The sequence below is a fragment of the Cupressus sempervirens genome, chromosome 3, assembly GCF_028749045.1.
Source record: "Cupressus sempervirens isolate cs-2001-9-10 chromosome 3, ASM2874904v1, whole genome shotgun sequence".
NCBI classification, from domain to species: Eukaryota; Viridiplantae; Streptophyta; class Pinopsida; order Cupressales; family Cupressaceae; genus Cupressus; species Cupressus sempervirens.
Genome location: NC_143120.1, coordinates 905,237,436 through 905,254,331, shown reverse-complemented (window position 1 = coordinate 905,254,331; position 16,896 = coordinate 905,237,436). Strand labels below are relative to the sequence as shown.

The following is a 16,896-nucleotide window of genomic DNA, read 5'->3' as shown; positions in this document are numbered from 1 at the left end:
TTCTCCAAGTGTACGCACATTTAGATATACATATTTTAATAGATATGAGCTTGTATAAATTAGTACTATGGTGTCACCCTATTTTTATATCTATGTGCACGTACATATAGATGTATTATATTGAAGTGATGAGAAGGTCAACATAAACCATTTAAGGTATGTACTTTGATAAAATTAAAATGTTTAATGTTTTAATGATTGTCGAAAAGCTCATGCGAGTCTAATGTATGTATCCTGTTATGCAGTCGCTAGGTCCTCAACCATGGTGATTCAAGATTCATACCCATTTGCCCAATGATGGTGATGCCCCTATACCCAATTCTTTTCTGACAATGCTTCCACCCCTTTGACGTGCTCCCTACAAGGAAATTCTCTGCAGTTAAATCATATTACCATAACAAGTTATTAATCATAAATAATCATAACGACTAACAACCTTTTCAATTTCATGAATTCATGATAAATAATCAACTAGCATTTTATCTTCATATGAAATTATAATGACTAATTATCTTATTGTTTCACAGGATTATAGCAAATTTAACTGTCAATTGACTTCACATGAAACTTCAACGGCTATATGAATATTTTAAATTGGGTAAAAAATTGGGATGTAACACCTTTATTGCCTTGATGTTACAAAGAAGATGACTTAATATATTGAATAATATATCTGGTTATTTCGAACAAATGAAAGATAGCTCCCACAACTATAACATCAACACTCCCTATTAGCTAGGGAGGTATCTTTCTAGATATTCAATGTCATGGAGTCTTTCTACATGACACTCATAATGCCTACACCCATTTGTGGAAAATAGTTTATCACGAAATCTCTCAATGTAACATCATGGTGTCACTCAACAACACTCGCAATGGCTGTACCCATTTGTGGAAAAAGGTTTATCACGGTATACATCATGGAGTCACTCAACATGACGTGCACCATGGCTGCACCCATTTGTGGAAAATAATTTATCATGGAATACGTCGTGGAGTCACTCAACATGACATCCACCATGGGTACTCCCATGTGTGGAATGAAGCATCTGCACGATTGCTCATCACGGAGTCACTCAAGATGATGGCGTCATGGACTCTCTCAACTGGACGTCCACCATGGCTGCTCCCGTGAGTGGAAAGAAGCATATAAACAATTGCTCATCACAGAGTCACTCAATGGGATGTCGTCATTGAGTCTATCAACATGACCTCCACCATGGCTACTCCCCTGAGTGGAAAGAGCAATATCTCTTAAGGGCTTTCACCTCATATTTCTTTGTCTGAGAAAAATGCATTTTAACACATAGTAAGAATCACTGATGCTGAAACTCTCTTTCACCAAAGGCATCGGACTCAAATGATACATCTGACTCCCTCTTAATTTTAGAGGTATCATCAGGGGATACGTCTATAGTTAGAGTAATTTTCTTTGGATCTTTTGAAGGTAACTTTGTCTTCAAGAGAAAACATTCCTGCTGATCTCAATCTGTTTCTGACCTGGATTTAAGGCCTTTAAGGACTCACTATACTATATCCTATGAATATACTTTTTAGACCCTGTTTGCTGCTCCAGCAGCGCACATGATAAGAGGAATGCTGATAACAGTTGCTGGCTCTGCATTTGGACCTCCGGATTGCTTTGCTTGGGGATTCCAAACCCTTCTCCAATCATTTTGAGCATATCCTTTTCAGCCTTAATGGCTGTCCATGTCTTGTGCCGCAACTCCCACATTGGCACAGGCAGCAAGGACTACTCCCAATCACATCACTTCACCTCTCCAACGAATTAAGAAAGAAGAAACATCAAGATGTCAACAAATCAATACAATTAAAAAAAAAAAAAAATGATGTGAACTAAAAAATGAGCTATATTTTCAAATTTAAATTTGAATGAATCTTTCTGATAATACCCAAAGTTTCGAACACTGAGTGCACCATTCTTATCTAACAAGTGGCTGAAGGTAGACCATGGAATTTAAAATGGTGCTATAAACATGACGCAAAGTTTTGGATCATGGACAAAGGACCTGAGGGTGGAGACATTGCACAAAGTTTTGCTATAAACTTATGTATTGCTTCTCCAGCATTTAATGAAGCTTACTTAAAACATCAGTCTATAATGTGCATGTATATTTTAATAATCAACAAATCTTCAATATTTCCCTAAATTTTATATAACTGTTCTCGGTGTCGTCTCCTCGCTGTCCCCAAAAATGGCTCTAAAAATTGGAGTTGGAAATGCATCCCCCCCTGTATTGGAAACTCAGGATAATCTTGGTCAATAGCTGTCTTAGGCTTGAGCCATCTTTGATCAACAATTCTTGGATGCCTTAATGGTAGCTCTGATACACTTCTTGGTTTGCAAAAAGTAATTAGGAGATTCAGTTATTTCCTCCAACCGAACTTGGTTTGCTATATTGATGCACATTTTTCGAGGTTATGGGAAAATGTGTAGTTATCTTCACACACTCTTCATATGTCTGTTTGATTTTGACTTTTGCTTCAAGTCAGGATTTGGTTTTGAATTTACATTGATGGACTCTGTTTGGTTGCTCTTGTAGTATTCATTCTATTGTGGTACCCATGTTGGAGATTGTCTTATCTTTTGGTATTGACTATTTTATGCTTATTCCCACCTTTATTGGGATCTAAGGGCATTAATGATTAAAATCGAATCCAACTTCTTGCATGCAATAGTGCCAATGTTTACTCTTTATTTGATAAGAGTAGTGCATACACAAATGGATATAAATAACAATGCATACAAAACTAAGGATATCTTATGCATATGTTATTTTTACATAAAAGTAGATTAGAGATGTGTTAGCCCACCTATGGCACCATCAATTTAAATTGTTAAAAATCAAGCCCTTATGATGGTTAAAGATGAAGTTTTCATAATCTTGTTTGTCATCTTTTTGCAAAGATAACACTTTATAAGGGGCATCATTGGAATAATTATTGAACCAAAGTTTGAAGATTTCAGACAGTTCAACAAGGTTCAATGGGTTCAATAGGTTCAACAAGGCACAATGGGTTCAACATGGATGAAAATGAAAAGGCAAAAGTCATTAATGAAGGAAAATGATTTTGGGAAAATTCTGTAATTTTGAACTTCAGGTTCAACAAGGTTCAACAGGTTCAACAAGGTCCAACTGTTTCAATGAGACAGTCAAATTCTGCACACAATTTGCCAGTTCAAAATTGTGACCGAAATAAACTTGCAGATTATTTAAATCTGAGGACAACCCACCTAATATTTTAGCCTTAGATATTCCCAGATTTAATTTTATGATCACACAAGGTCATATGATGTATTATTTTAGTACTTTCTAAATGCAACAATCTGATTAGCAGGGCCAATTTATGAAGGAAGTACCCTCAATTGGTGAGCTGTTCGAATTTTGTTAAAAACCCATTTGCAATTTTTTTTATCATAACTACAAAATTTTATGGTCATAGGGTGCATGGTTAACCCGTGGTGAACTTATAAAAAAATTGTTGGAGCATAAATTTGAAGTTTTCTTCTCACTCGTGCAGTAAGTTGAAAACATTTTCAAAAAACTGTTTTATATTAGTTTGAGAGCAGTGATTAAAGATAAATTATTCTCTTTATCGATAATTAATTACGAAGGAGAAGATGACGGGACAAGAGGCAATATAAATCTTTGTATTTATTTGATCTTTTTGCAGCTGTGATCTTTCAGTTTAAATTTATGGTTTCTCTAGCCTCTTTCTATTGTCTTCGTTACATATGGGTGTGAGTGCATCCTTTAGAATCTATGATTTTTGATCTTCATGCATATATTTGAAATAAATCTTTGTTATTCTTTTTCAGCTAGCAGTAATTCTTGAATGTAGGAGAGTTGATCAGTGGATTATTTTCCTACATTCATTGTTGAATTTAAACTTTCACACCTATTCCATGGCTATGGGTAGATGTTTGTTTTCCTTTTTTGCCTTCTGGTTAAAGACATAATCCATAATCGCATTCATTGCACATCTTATGAGGAGGGAGCTGTACCTCTAAGATTCAGAGGAAAGTTATCAGTCTAGTGATAATTTCTCCAATTCTTGGTGGTGATTGTCTTTCCGGAAGGACAAATCCGTCCACTAACAAGATGATAAGCCAAGGATAAAACTACTTTAGGCCTATTTAAAGTACCCGATAGATGGCAAACAAAATACAACCATTGACTACTAACAACTGACCCCTAACAACCACCCACAAGCCAACAAGTAAATGGTGCATAGTCAGATATAAACAAATTAACAAAACAAGAATTTTTTTGAATGCTAGCTACAACATTTAGGTATTTTTCTGTAGGATGTGAGTATACCCAATTTGTAGTGCCAAGGGTTCCACGTAGATCATAGACCAACGAAGGACACGGTTAGGAATCTAGTATTTTGCGTGTTAGTTGTAGTAAAACATCATGTATTCTCATGCTAGGTAGAAATGCAAAATTATATGCATTCTGATCAACTTTCTGGGAAATCTCTAGTTATTCAAGTATCTAGGTAATGGCTTGAATTCAGCAATCTTTCTTTCACATTAACTCATAAGAAGCAGACTGCCAACTGTTGCTTTGTTGAGCAATCTGCAATTTAGTTTTTTCAGTCAAATCTAGCTCAATTATGATTTTATCCTTGAGCTTGTTCAAAATCAATCAAGTTTTATTGTCTTTCTGGTATGGTTTATAGAGGGCTTATGCTAATGATTAAATGAATCTGGGATATTCTTCTCTTTTTGGACCCTTACCCTCTGGGACACAAACAAGGGCCCGAGTCTCTAGATAGGGAGTATTACACACTCATATGTGATAAATGGGGGCCCTCTCTCTAGAAAGGAAGTGTTGCACTTGCATATAGAAGTGTACTCACTGATTGTTTGGGGGCATTGGAATCTGGGTTATCACTGTGGTAATGCTCCAACTTTACTGCTCGGCCATGGTTGGAGTGAAATAATCTTCTCTCTTGGATGCCCGACAGCACACCCCCACATACACACCCACAAACGCACACAAATTTACCATTGTACTTAAGTACCTGCACATGACAATAAGATGCAAGGACACAATTTAATCACAGGTACACATTAAACAAGTTGGTAGCTGACACAAAGTCCAGAATGATTGTAGATCATCAGCAAACTATGTCCTTTGAATGGGTGTCTTTTAATGTTCATTGCTTCTAGACATCAACAACATTGGACTTCAACCAATTTATTTTCATTTCAAAACTGGTATATAGGACTGTATATAATATATATTTACAAATTTCTAATCTTGCCAGGTTTCCTGTGCATTTAGTTTGGAACTGAATGACAGAATATAAACATTCTACTCACAAAATCAAGAAATGAATATGAATGCATATCACCATATCATTCAGACTCTGATTTGAATGTAGCCCTGGGCTGGATCTATAACATTAGAGACATTGTGAGACATCTTTTGGCTCAATCACCATACCCTTGCTGTGGGAGCGTAGAAATTTATTCAGGTGGTTGCCCTTCTAAATCACTGACAGCAGTAAGCTACATATCTCCTACAGACAATAGTAACTACATGACTCTAAACATCAGTTGTTTGCTTCTGAATCAATATATAATAATGTTCTTTCAACAAGTAGCCTTTAACACCGTTTATAATGATACAGTATGCAGATACAAAAAAATCACCATAAAAGACTCTTAGCTGAGATTCTGAGTACTATCTGTGTGGAAGTGACATTTCAAGATCTTATATGTTCTTTTTGCAGCCACAGAAGGAACCATGTGAAGCATTTGGTTTTTTAAAAGTTATGTATTGCAGTGCTGTTGTATAATGCATAATGTTTTGTGTGGATAGAGTTTCTTAAGTGAATTTGACAATAAATTCCTCATATCCTGGTTACAAACATGCCGAGGTTCATTTATATTTTAAAATATGGAACTTGCTGTTAATATGTTTGTTATTTTGATGTATAGGTCTGAATGCTTCAAGGAGTCAGCTTAGCTTGAAAAATGAAGCCACGGGGACACAAACTCATTGTGAACTAGGTCCACCTGATGAAAATATTCCACCCAGAAAAAGAAGTGTTTTCAGGGCAATTAAGCTCTTTGGGGTGGAGATGTCTCCTGATAACATTGCTATTGCCATGGTCTATTTTGTTCAAGGTGTCTTGGGCCTTTCACGTCTTGCTGTGACTTTCTTTCTGAAAGATCATCTCCATCTTGATCCAGCAGAGGTATGTCACAACTTCCAAGTTTTCGGACTCTGATGTATGCTTTTGTATATGGGTTTGTTGCATCTCCGTGTTTTTTGATTCTCTCAACCATGGGGAAGATACAGTCAGAATCTTGTTTGGCTAAATGGATCCATCTTATATTACTATTATCAATGTCCATATATGAATTTAGATTGTCAATTAGATGACAAGGACAATTTGTTTGTGAACCTAGAACTTATGTTTCAAAAATGCACTAATACTGAGATCTCCTCTAGTTTAAATTGGATGATCATGCAATATTGTCTTGTTTAGTAGTGAAAGTAGACATACATCATCATCATATGTATGGAAAAATCAAAGTTTACTTCTGTTTGGACAAGCTATAATATCACGTATAAGCTGCATTTCAAGCTAGTTTTTTTTTATATCTAAATTTTTTATCTACCTAAATATACTACCTATACAGTATTTTAAGATTATTCTAAAGGGTTAAATTTCCACTGATTGTGATCAGTAAATGGTAAATTGCAATGTTTACAATACGTTTGGAGCCTAATATGCCTATATTCTAAAAGTGATTATATATGCAATAGTTAGCCTAGGTAACAGCTGAAAAATTCTGAAATAGAAACTAAATCATCAAATTCATCCTTCTCTAGTTGTTTTCCTTTTAGCATATTTAATACTGAAGATGAAATTTGAATTTTCTTTTTTGAGCTTTCTAAACCTCAAATCAGATGGAAGAGTGTAAGAATTTGGCTTAGGCCAGAATTCACCCAAGAACTAAAGAACTCAACATAAGCACACAGTAGACCAAAATAGACAGAATATGATCAGAATGACGATATTCATTCAATAACTGGATGAGAGTACACTAGGAGTGCCTGAATATAAAGGCCTCAGGAGAGCTTTTAGAATGCATAGAAGTTAGCATCATGATATGTGATACAACCAGGCACATGTCCACCAGATATGGGTTATCTTCCATTGAGCACGAGATTAAGTGCGATGATGTGAGGATAAGCCTACAATGGTGTAGCACGCAAATCAGTGGTGTAGACAACATGTGCTGAATAAGGAGTGCGGATAACTGTGTTGTCATCATGACAACTTAGTGAATGATGCATACTCCTGTGTTGTAGACACCATGTGCATAATTAGAGTTGCATAACTCAATGAGAGTTCACAAACTCCTAAGTGTCTCACCTAAAATAATAATAAAATAATGCAAAATAATTAAATAATGCATTAACCTAAGTAAACTTAAGTAAGTGTAATAAGTAAATATTTATTTACACCAACAAAGAGAATGCAGTCTTTTGTAGGCTACATGTTTGAACTGTACTATGGATTTTTCTCATTGATGCTCAAAGTACTATTCAAATGACTTTGATATTGCTTTCAAATTTTCAATCGAATGCAAGAATTAAAATGGTCATTCCAAGAAACAGGTAAGTTTAGGGAAAAACGTTTAAAATCTTGCGAGTGTTATAGACTGCACCATGCTTGCAAGTCTTTTGGGCCACTTCCTATCTGGGAAAGGCAATCTTTATTGCTGGCTATGCTGATGTGGTAGAATTGAGATTTTGCTTTCATAGATAGGAAATGTTTTATCTAATGGTGGATCCATATCTCTTGTCTGTGATGGTAATTCTTTGTGTTGGCAGGACTGTATTTATTCCAGGTGCGGCTGCTGTGGCAGCACACACTGGATGTTGTACCCATGGTAGAAGCTTGGAAAGCTTACTTGGTGGTTGGGATTCACACTTGAAGTACTTAAAAATGGGGGAAGCATTTGAGTCCTGAGTGTCAGATCAATTAATATTTTTTCTTGAGAATCTTTTCTAATTTTCCAATAACTAGCTAAATTATCAACCGGACATGGGAAATGTTGTGAATACTAAAATTTCTCATAACAAGTGTGAGGATGATAATTATTGGTTGTAAGATTGCATATTACAAAAACTATATTGCACTGATTATAGGATTTATTTTTAGTCTTTTAGATGTTTTTTGGCAAATCATTTTTGTGTATGTGTTATGTTAGAGTATTGTTTGGTAACCGGTAAAACTAAGTTTGTCTGATGAAAACCTTTTGTTTTGAGTTCTTAATTGCAAATAGCAAAAAGGGGACCAAAATGCAATACATTTTAATATCTTATTTAATTATACTTGTTTTAGTTTAACATTTTTCCATTTGACAGTTTGCTTGCTATTTATCAACCTGCAGACAGCGGTAATATCAGGAATATCTGCTGCACCATGGCTAATCAAACCTCTCTATGGATTCGTCAGGTCTACAAAATTTTATAATTGCTTTCCTATTCTGCAGGAATTTGGGGTATATAATATTTGGTCCTGAGTTAGTTTTAAACTATGAACTTGATGCAGCGACTCTTTTCCACTGTTTGGCTATCGAAGAAGGTCATATCTTATGTTGGCTGGGCTTTTAGGAGCATTTTCCTGGGGTTTAATGGCTACCTTTGTTGATGACATGTTTGGAGCTGCAGCTTCTATTTTCCTTGGTTCATTGTCAGTTGCTTTTTCAGATGTTGTAAGTACTAAACCTAGGCAATACCTATGAGTGTTGCAATTTGATTGATAGTGCAGGCTTCTGAGTTCACCTTTCATGTCTGGAACTGAGAGACTAGATCGAGATTTTAGGTTATATCAATGAATTGTTTTTTTCTTTGATCGACTTATATTATTTTTTCTTTAGAAATAAAAGTGTGCATGTGCTTCCCAGAACATTTATCCTTGCTTAATTTTTGTATGAAATAAAATTACTTATTTCAGGTTGTGGATTCAATGGTTGTAGAAAGAACCCGTGGTGAATCACAGAATACCTCAGGTTCTCTACAGTCTTTATGCTGGGGTTCTTCTGCTGTTGGGGGCATAGTGAGTGCTTACTTCAGTGGCTCACTTGTGGAGGCATATGGTGTAAGGTGAGCCTTGTAAACTTAATAAGCATTCATTTGGGGCGAAAAATACCCCAGGGCTAATCAAGGATATGTAATAAGATCGTCATTTGTTGGTATTACCAGAAAACCTGTAGTAAGCATCAAGAAATCTCTTCTTCTGCATACTATGGAAGGGAAGAATGTTTTGCAGATTTTTGTTGGTATTACCAGAAAACCAAACAATCAAAATCTTAAAATTAAGAATGTGTTTTTGCAGGTTTGTTTTTGGTGTTACGGCATTTATGCCATTAATGACTTCTGGTGTTGCTGTTCTTGTCCGTGAACAATTATTTTCAAGTTCAATGCTCTTTGCAGGACCAGAAAATCCTAGGATCAATCTGGGTGTTCTTGAAAGTGCAAAAAAGCTTGTTCTTCAGTTGTGGGGCACTGTCAGACAACCAAACATCTTTTTGCCTACTCTGTTTATATTTTTATGGCAGGCAACTCCACAATCAGATACTGCTATGTTCTTCTTCACGTAAGTTATCAAGGTGATTAGAATATGCTTTTGGAATTGACACTGATGCAAAGTTTAAATTTTTTATAGTCCTCTTTGGTTTATTACTTCCTGTACTGCTCCTTCCCAACCCTTGTTTTCATAAACTTAGGATTATTGATCCTATATTTAAATGGAAATTGAATTATAAGCCACAATCTAAATGTTCTATCTAACATTGAAACCTGTTTATCAGAAAAATGACATGATTTATTCAGATTGCTATGTTTATCGGAAATTTTTGCCGCTTTGAAATTACATTGCATTTAAAAATAATTACCTAAGTGGATTAAAAACCCCAGAACAGAGCAGAAATATGAAATGACAAAAAGGTTTGTTTCCTAGTGTTTTTCTGATGAAATTATTGTACCCGATTGCTAAGAGAAGCCTTTTATATCAATGGGACCTCAAGCTACCTAACAAACTCCACTTTTAGTCTTGAAAGCTGAAAATATGAGAATAACAAAAGCCATTTAAACAATTCTTTGATGTCTTGTTTCTAAAAGCAAATTAAAGAAAAGGGAGTTCAACTTGTCACCAAAAATTGTCAATACACATTAGACCATTTCAATTATTTTTTAAATTTTTTTTAAATTTATACCATTTTCAAGTCTCCTGGCATCCCTTCAGTCCGTAAGGCATAAGCTATCCACAACATCATGAAGCATGTACCAATGCTCAAAATAATTTTCTGAAGAAGTTCTGGCAATCAGACCTCAAGCTACAGAGAAAATTGGATAACTCAAGAAAATTCAGAATTCAAGATTATCAGCTAATAAAAAATTGTAAACAATCCTATGTAGGTTGATGTCTTCTTCTAAACGCAAAGAGCACGGTGTCCAGCTCGTCCTCAATATGTCTTTACAAAACTTTCTACATAACTGAAACTGATCTCCGGCTCCTTGATGCCATTACAACCCATCAAACTTTTACTGCATTAACCTGCTCGGTCCAGAACTGTTGGTGTAATTAAGTATTTACTAATTACACTTTACTTAAGTTTACTTAGGTCAATGCATTAGCATATTAGTTGTCAGGTTGACACATAGGAGTTTATAGATTCATATGAGTTGTCATGTTGACAACACAGTAGTTTGCACTCCAATTGAGCACATGTTGTCTACTACATCTCTTTATGAGATACACCTTTGCATTCGTATCCTCTCATTGTTGCACATACATTCGTGCACAATGTAGGATAATCCACTCTTGGTGGACATGTGCTTAGTTGTTATGCTTATCTCTTTGCTGACTTTTAGTCATATCAGTTGCCTTTATGTACAAGGCACTTCTATAATGTATTCATCCAATTATCTGATATCCATTCTCATTTGATCATCATTTGTCTCTCTTTTGCTATCAACCGAGCTTCTTGATCTTGGTGTTGAATTATTGCCTTAGGCAAATTCTTACAAAAACAATTCAATGAAGCAACCACTTAATCTTACTGTATGATGGACTTTGAAGGAGATCTAGAACATCTAAGTTTTCTCAATATATCCTTTATTACAATTATTGACTATGAAAGCTACAAATATTGAATTGTTTCAAGAATTATCCTAGACATCTTTTACTTGTAATTGCTGTACACTTAATAAAATCATTAGTTTCTTTTTAATACTGGAAAATAAATTTTGTGGAAAAAGATTTGAATAGCTGTTGTAAAAGACTACAAATAGCTGTAAAATGTTTTCATTAGTTTAAGTATGAAGTCATGCATTTTGCAATAGGGCTTAAACTCAAATCAAATCAAAGTTATCAAATGCTATCGGTCAAAATTTTGTAAGGATTCTATAAAATATTGGTGCTAAAAATCAAGAAATTGACAAATTGATCAAGGCTGCTAAAATGAAAAAATCAACTTTGTAGGGTTGTAGGGTTTTAATCTTTCAAGGTATAATTTAAAAAAATAATTAAAAATAAATAAATTATTTGCTTCTATTCAATTACTGAAATTTTTGGTGTCAATTAGCACCACTTAAATTTGCAATCACTTGAAAAATTCTTAACTAGTCATCAAGATTTGCTAACTATGATTTACAGTAGATATGTCTGCTGAACCTGTTCATCTTTGAGATCCTCTTCTACAATAATATTAACCACTGCATCTTATTTATTATCTTTTAGGTTCAACTAGCTCATCACACTTAATCTTTCATGTGAGTCAGTTTCAACTAGCTTGTCACACTTTATCGTTTATGCGAGTCAGTCAGAATCTCGATTTATAAGTTCTTTTCAGTTGTTTTTTATGGTGAAAATTTTCTTTATTCTAAGTAGTTATTAAGGAATCATCAATGCTGCTGACAGGATCATTATTTGTATCTCAGGACAAATAAACTAGGTTTTGGACCTGAGTTCCTTGGTCGTGTAAGGCTGGTTACATCAGTTGCTTCATTGCTTGGGGTTGCACTTTATAATGGGCTCTTAAAGAATGTACCTTTACGGAAAATATTTTTTTGGACAACCCTTTTTGGAGCAGGTTTGGGCATGACACAGGTTTGTGTATTTGAATACTAACAGGGAATATTATAAGATACACAACCTAAAAGATAGTTGACTCCTCTTTTTCAAGAATCAAATATTTATTGATAGAAAGTGAAACTCCTGACAATGCTCAGATCTTACTTGTCACCGGCATTAATCGACAGTACGGTATTAGTGATGAATGGTTTGCAGTTGGAGATTCTTTAATTCTGACAGTCCTTGGTCAGGTAAAACATCTGGCCTTTGGATATTGTTTTTCTGAAAAAATACAACAGTGCAAGAGCTTTCAGTTTTTCTTTTTGGTGTCTGAAAGAATTCTGGTAATCTCAAATGATAATTCTGAATATACATTGCACAAATTTCCATGCTAACCTTTCTTTTTATTTTATATCTCTGTTACTTCGTTAAATAAGGAAATTTGTTTTATTTTCTTCTACTAAAATTATTATTTTTATGGTATAGGAGCACTGACCTGGAATTTCTGTAAATCACTAGTTCATAATTTGTGGAATTTTGTGTCAAATTAGAACTTACGTCTGTTAGATATTCATTCCATGGGAACCTAGTCAAGATTTCCTACTCTAGTGACAAAATTCTTCCTTGCCTACCCTAGCAACAAATTCTTTCTTGCACTTGAGACTTAATCTCAAGGGTCTGATTTTTTGTCTGTTTTGAAAAAGTTGAAGTATTGGATTTTTGTATCAATGTTACCTGAAAAGAAATGGGTAGAAGTATCCATTCTATGGTCACTGCTTGCCAGGTAAATCTTTGCTAAAAAGATTGCTTGAAGTCATTTCAAGATGGGGCCAATGACTTGGGTAAGAATAGTGAATGTCTTTTAAGAAAGTGTAGTGAATTTTAGGTTTGCATCGGCCCCTCAGTCATGCTAAATTAAGCAAAACTTCTTTTTAACAGATTACAACAGAGGCTAGAAGGGTTCACATTTGGTGGGTGACATGTTTAGTAAGAAATGATCAGCTCTATCCTGTGCTGAAATTTTATAAGAGGCTTTTGTTGACACCTTTTACTATTTTAACATTTGTATAATGTTTTTGACCTTAAAGAGTCTATTGGACAACCAAAGTTCTGTCAATTAGTACTTGAACCTAAGGAGGTTCAAGGGATAAGCAGATGGGGAATTATAGGTAGAAGTTATATGTATTATATTTTCATCCCTCCATAGAAAAAAAAATGTAAGTTTTTATGTAAAATTAAAAATATAAATATAATAGTTAAAATATTAATAAAATAAAAAAACACTATAACGAAGAATGGCTTCAAATCTATCCACATAGGGGTCTGATCCTTCTGTGAAATTGCAGGCGGGTTCTGGATTGGTAAGTTGCAAGGGTATTATTTTTTGATAATTCGGTATGCACTAACTTTTAACATCTGCACTTTAGGCCGTCACCTTTCCCTTACCACAATGTTGGAGGTGATGAGAAATCTGTCTTCTCCCAGGGCCACCAGCTATAGAGCAGCTTTGGGTTGTAATGCACCTGATACATTTGGTGGGTTGTGTTCACCTGGGCCCACTTCTCCAAAAAGTGCTTCCCTATAAGATTTCCCTTCCTCTTGCTTTGTCACTGTGAATTCCAAAGATGCATAATGTCCTGGGAGTAGTGGTTTTCATAGATCCACCGATGGAATAGCTCTGGGAAGGGTTTCCTTACCTATCGTCCTCAGTTCCTGTGCTTTGTTTGGAGGATTTGGCCAAGGAACAAGAATAATTTTTGCTCGATTATGCTCTAATTTGCAGACTCACAAAGTTATGGTCAAAATTAAGTGACCTACATTGATTTGGATCTACCTGTGCCCAGAGATTCTTAATTTTGGAATTCAATTCTCTGAAAGATAGAAAGTGTATGTTGGAGAACAGTCCTTAGATCTTCCAAGATGATTGTTTGTGTATTAAACCTTGGTTTTTTGCCTTTTGCCCACGCACAAGATCTTTACCACAGCCTATTTGTGGGTGGGGATATTATATCTATAATATCTTGCTCTTCAATTTTGGGAACTTGAATGACTGCAAGCCATTAGGAATAGCTTGGGGAAATATCATTGCACCTGGGAGGAAACTCTTGATTTACAAGATACCACTTATGCCAGAATATGTGTTGAATTGGAGCTGTCCAATGGCCTTCCTGCTGAAATTCGGTTTAAGATGGGTAGTAGAGAGTGGATGCTACTAGTGGACTATTAGAAAACTGCCTTAAGATGTAGAAGATGCTTCTCAACAGATGACTTCACAATCCAATGTCAAAAATAGCTTGTGGGGAATTCAACTTTTCCTGGAAATTCTTCAAGGTGGGTTGGGGATGAGCCTTAGTATTATCATTATGTCATTCCTCCTACCTCTAAAGACTCAAATCAATCTCAAGCTTCTGTTGAGGATTCAAAGGCCGGTTCTCCTTACCCCTTCTTACATAAACTTGAGGATTCAGGGACCAAAGATTCAAATCAAGAGAAAAGCCCTCATTACTGTACACTAAAAAAAGCCCAAAAACTAATCTATTTTAAGTAGAACTTTCCAGTCTCAATCCTAGCCTTACTCCTAAGCTACATGTTTTCAGTCTTCCTTTCAATTTTTCTAACCTTGAGCCAAAACGAGGATAGGCATACACAATTTTTACAGAACCATGTTTTGAAGAGTTTGGGAAACAGCATGGCAAATGTGGGGAGTTGTGACTAATTGTAAGTTTCTGGAGTGTAGTGCTACTGTGGGAACAATATGTGATTTGAAATTGCCACAAAACATAGAAAAAGGAATGAATCAATCACTAGATGAGTTTTGCACGAAAACTATTTGATCCTGAACTCAAGTCATGTCAAGATTATTCCAAGAGCCATCTTGATGAAAGTGTAGGATGTAGGATCGTAAATTAACATGAGAAAGTCGATCTCATGACTATTAATGTAGGAGGAACTAAAACAAACGTTTCAATTTACATTGTTTACATCAGCCCTGGCCCAAATATTGATATAAATACAGTCAGTACACTTTAACAGTTGCCTGTTGGGAAAGTAAGTTTTTTGGTTCTACAAATTAAATTAGAAGTTTTTTGGTTCTACAATTTAAATTAGGCAGTAACACACTTATATTCTGACAGGAATATGCTTTTGTAACACACCCCGTAGTACAAAGGAAAAATTGGTTGAATTACTTGATCTAGTCATTGTTCTTTAGAGTTTGCCATCTGAGCACAACAAAGATTGAAATAGTCTTAAATTTTTCTAGGTTGTACTAAAAGTGGAAATAGAAACACATTTAATTTACTAGTGTCCATGCTACGTAACATTCGTTGCTCTTTAAGGCTTTACAAATGCTTAGTGGAAGATGGCAATTTTATTGGTTAAGAGAGCGTTCTACATTTAAAAAGTTTTCTAGAGGATTTCTGACTTCAAATTTTCTATTTCAGGCATCGTTCATGCCTGTATTGGTACTTGCTGCAAAATTATGCCCTTCAGGTATGGAAGCCACGCTCTTCGCAACTTTGATGTCAATTAGTAATGGGGGCAGTGTTACTGGAGGTCTAATTGGAGCAGGCCTCACAAAACTTTTGGGGGTCACAAAAGATGACTTTACAAACCTAACACTATTGCTATTTTTGTGCAATATGAGTTCCTTGATTCCTTTGCCCCTTCTTGGTTTGTTGCCTAAGGAAAATGATTCGGATGCTTCAAGGAGTGACTCAGAAAAAGGCATGCTTGGTATTGAAGAGAGCAAGTTACAGTAAACAATGATTTTTTTTTTAAAGGAGAATTCATTGTTTAAAATTAGTAGTTCAATCTCTGCATCGTTCAAAACCAAAGTTTTATGCTTTCAGTTTCAACTTAAGGTTCTCCGTAGATTTTTCAAAAATCTTTTACGTGTCTTTAAAATTGAGAGACGTGCTTGTGGATATCAACTGAATATTTGGAATTCTCGCATTGCGGGAATGTTTTACAAGATACCTTTTTGTCTTGTGAAGATACGGCTTTAAAATTTGGAAGTAAATAGTTGATTGGACATTGTAATAAATACCAGACCGTAAAAATTACCTTGTAAAAACTGTTACACCAACATAAAATTAAGAAAATGTATTTTTTTCTTCCTTATTTCCCATTATGATGCCTTAATTTGAACCCTTTTAATCTTTTTTCTACTCTTAGTGTTGTGCCTTGCAGGATGTTGTAGCTTCTGGTTGTTATCTATGTAATTTGTAATTTATGAACCATTAGCAGTGGTGACGAATTCATATGAGGTGAAATAGTTCGACATATTCCTATTACAGTTATTCAGGGTTTTTTCTTAGATTAAGATATTTTGTCTTCAGAGTACTGTTTTGTCTATATATTGTTATATTTATAGACAAAAATGAAAATTGAGATAGGTAGGAAAGAGGGACCGGCAGGTGAGTGGGGTCAAATAGTCCACAGTCCATCACCCTTTCGTGAATATATTATCCAGACCTATATCTCATTCTTAAATAATCTACATATAAATTAAAAATAATTTAAATGTGATAAAAAATAGACCAATACTTGAACACATGAGAACTTATAAATGTTATATTTAAAATAAATAAATAAATTCATAAACAAGTGAAATAAATAACTTTTTGTTTGAAATAAAATAATCTGTCACTTGAAAAATAATATGTCCACTTAATAAAATAAGACGCTCACTTAAATAAATAAAATAAATATTGTATCTCAGTTACAAATACTATTCTTATAACTATATGAGTAACAATGTAT

At 34.8% G+C, this 16,896-nt stretch overlaps 1 protein-coding gene across 2 annotated transcripts in view; it reads left to right on the top strand.

Moving 5' to 3' along the window:
* LOC149569719 (Major facilitator superfamily protein) overlaps nt 1-16,254 on the top strand; it is a 61,000-nt gene extending 44,746 nt beyond the window's left edge. For both annotated transcript variants that reach the window (XM_089822428.1, XM_089822426.1), the window contains 8 exons: nt 5,975-6,234; nt 8,447-8,511; nt 8,608-8,770; nt 9,013-9,161; nt 9,394-9,654; nt 12,000-12,168; nt 12,291-12,383; nt 15,576-16,254. In XM_089822428.1, the coding sequence (XP_089678554.1) occupies nt 5,975-6,234; nt 8,447-8,511; nt 8,608-8,770; nt 9,013-9,161; nt 9,394-9,654; nt 12,000-12,168; nt 12,291-12,383; nt 15,576-15,893 (1,478 nt within the window). In that variant the 3' untranslated portion in view covers nt 15,894-16,254. The remainder of the gene's footprint in view (nt 1-5,974; nt 6,235-8,446; nt 8,512-8,607; nt 8,771-9,012; nt 9,162-9,393; nt 9,655-11,999; nt 12,169-12,290; nt 12,384-15,575) is intronic.
* The last annotated feature ends 642 nt before the right edge of the window (nt 16,255-16,896 follow it).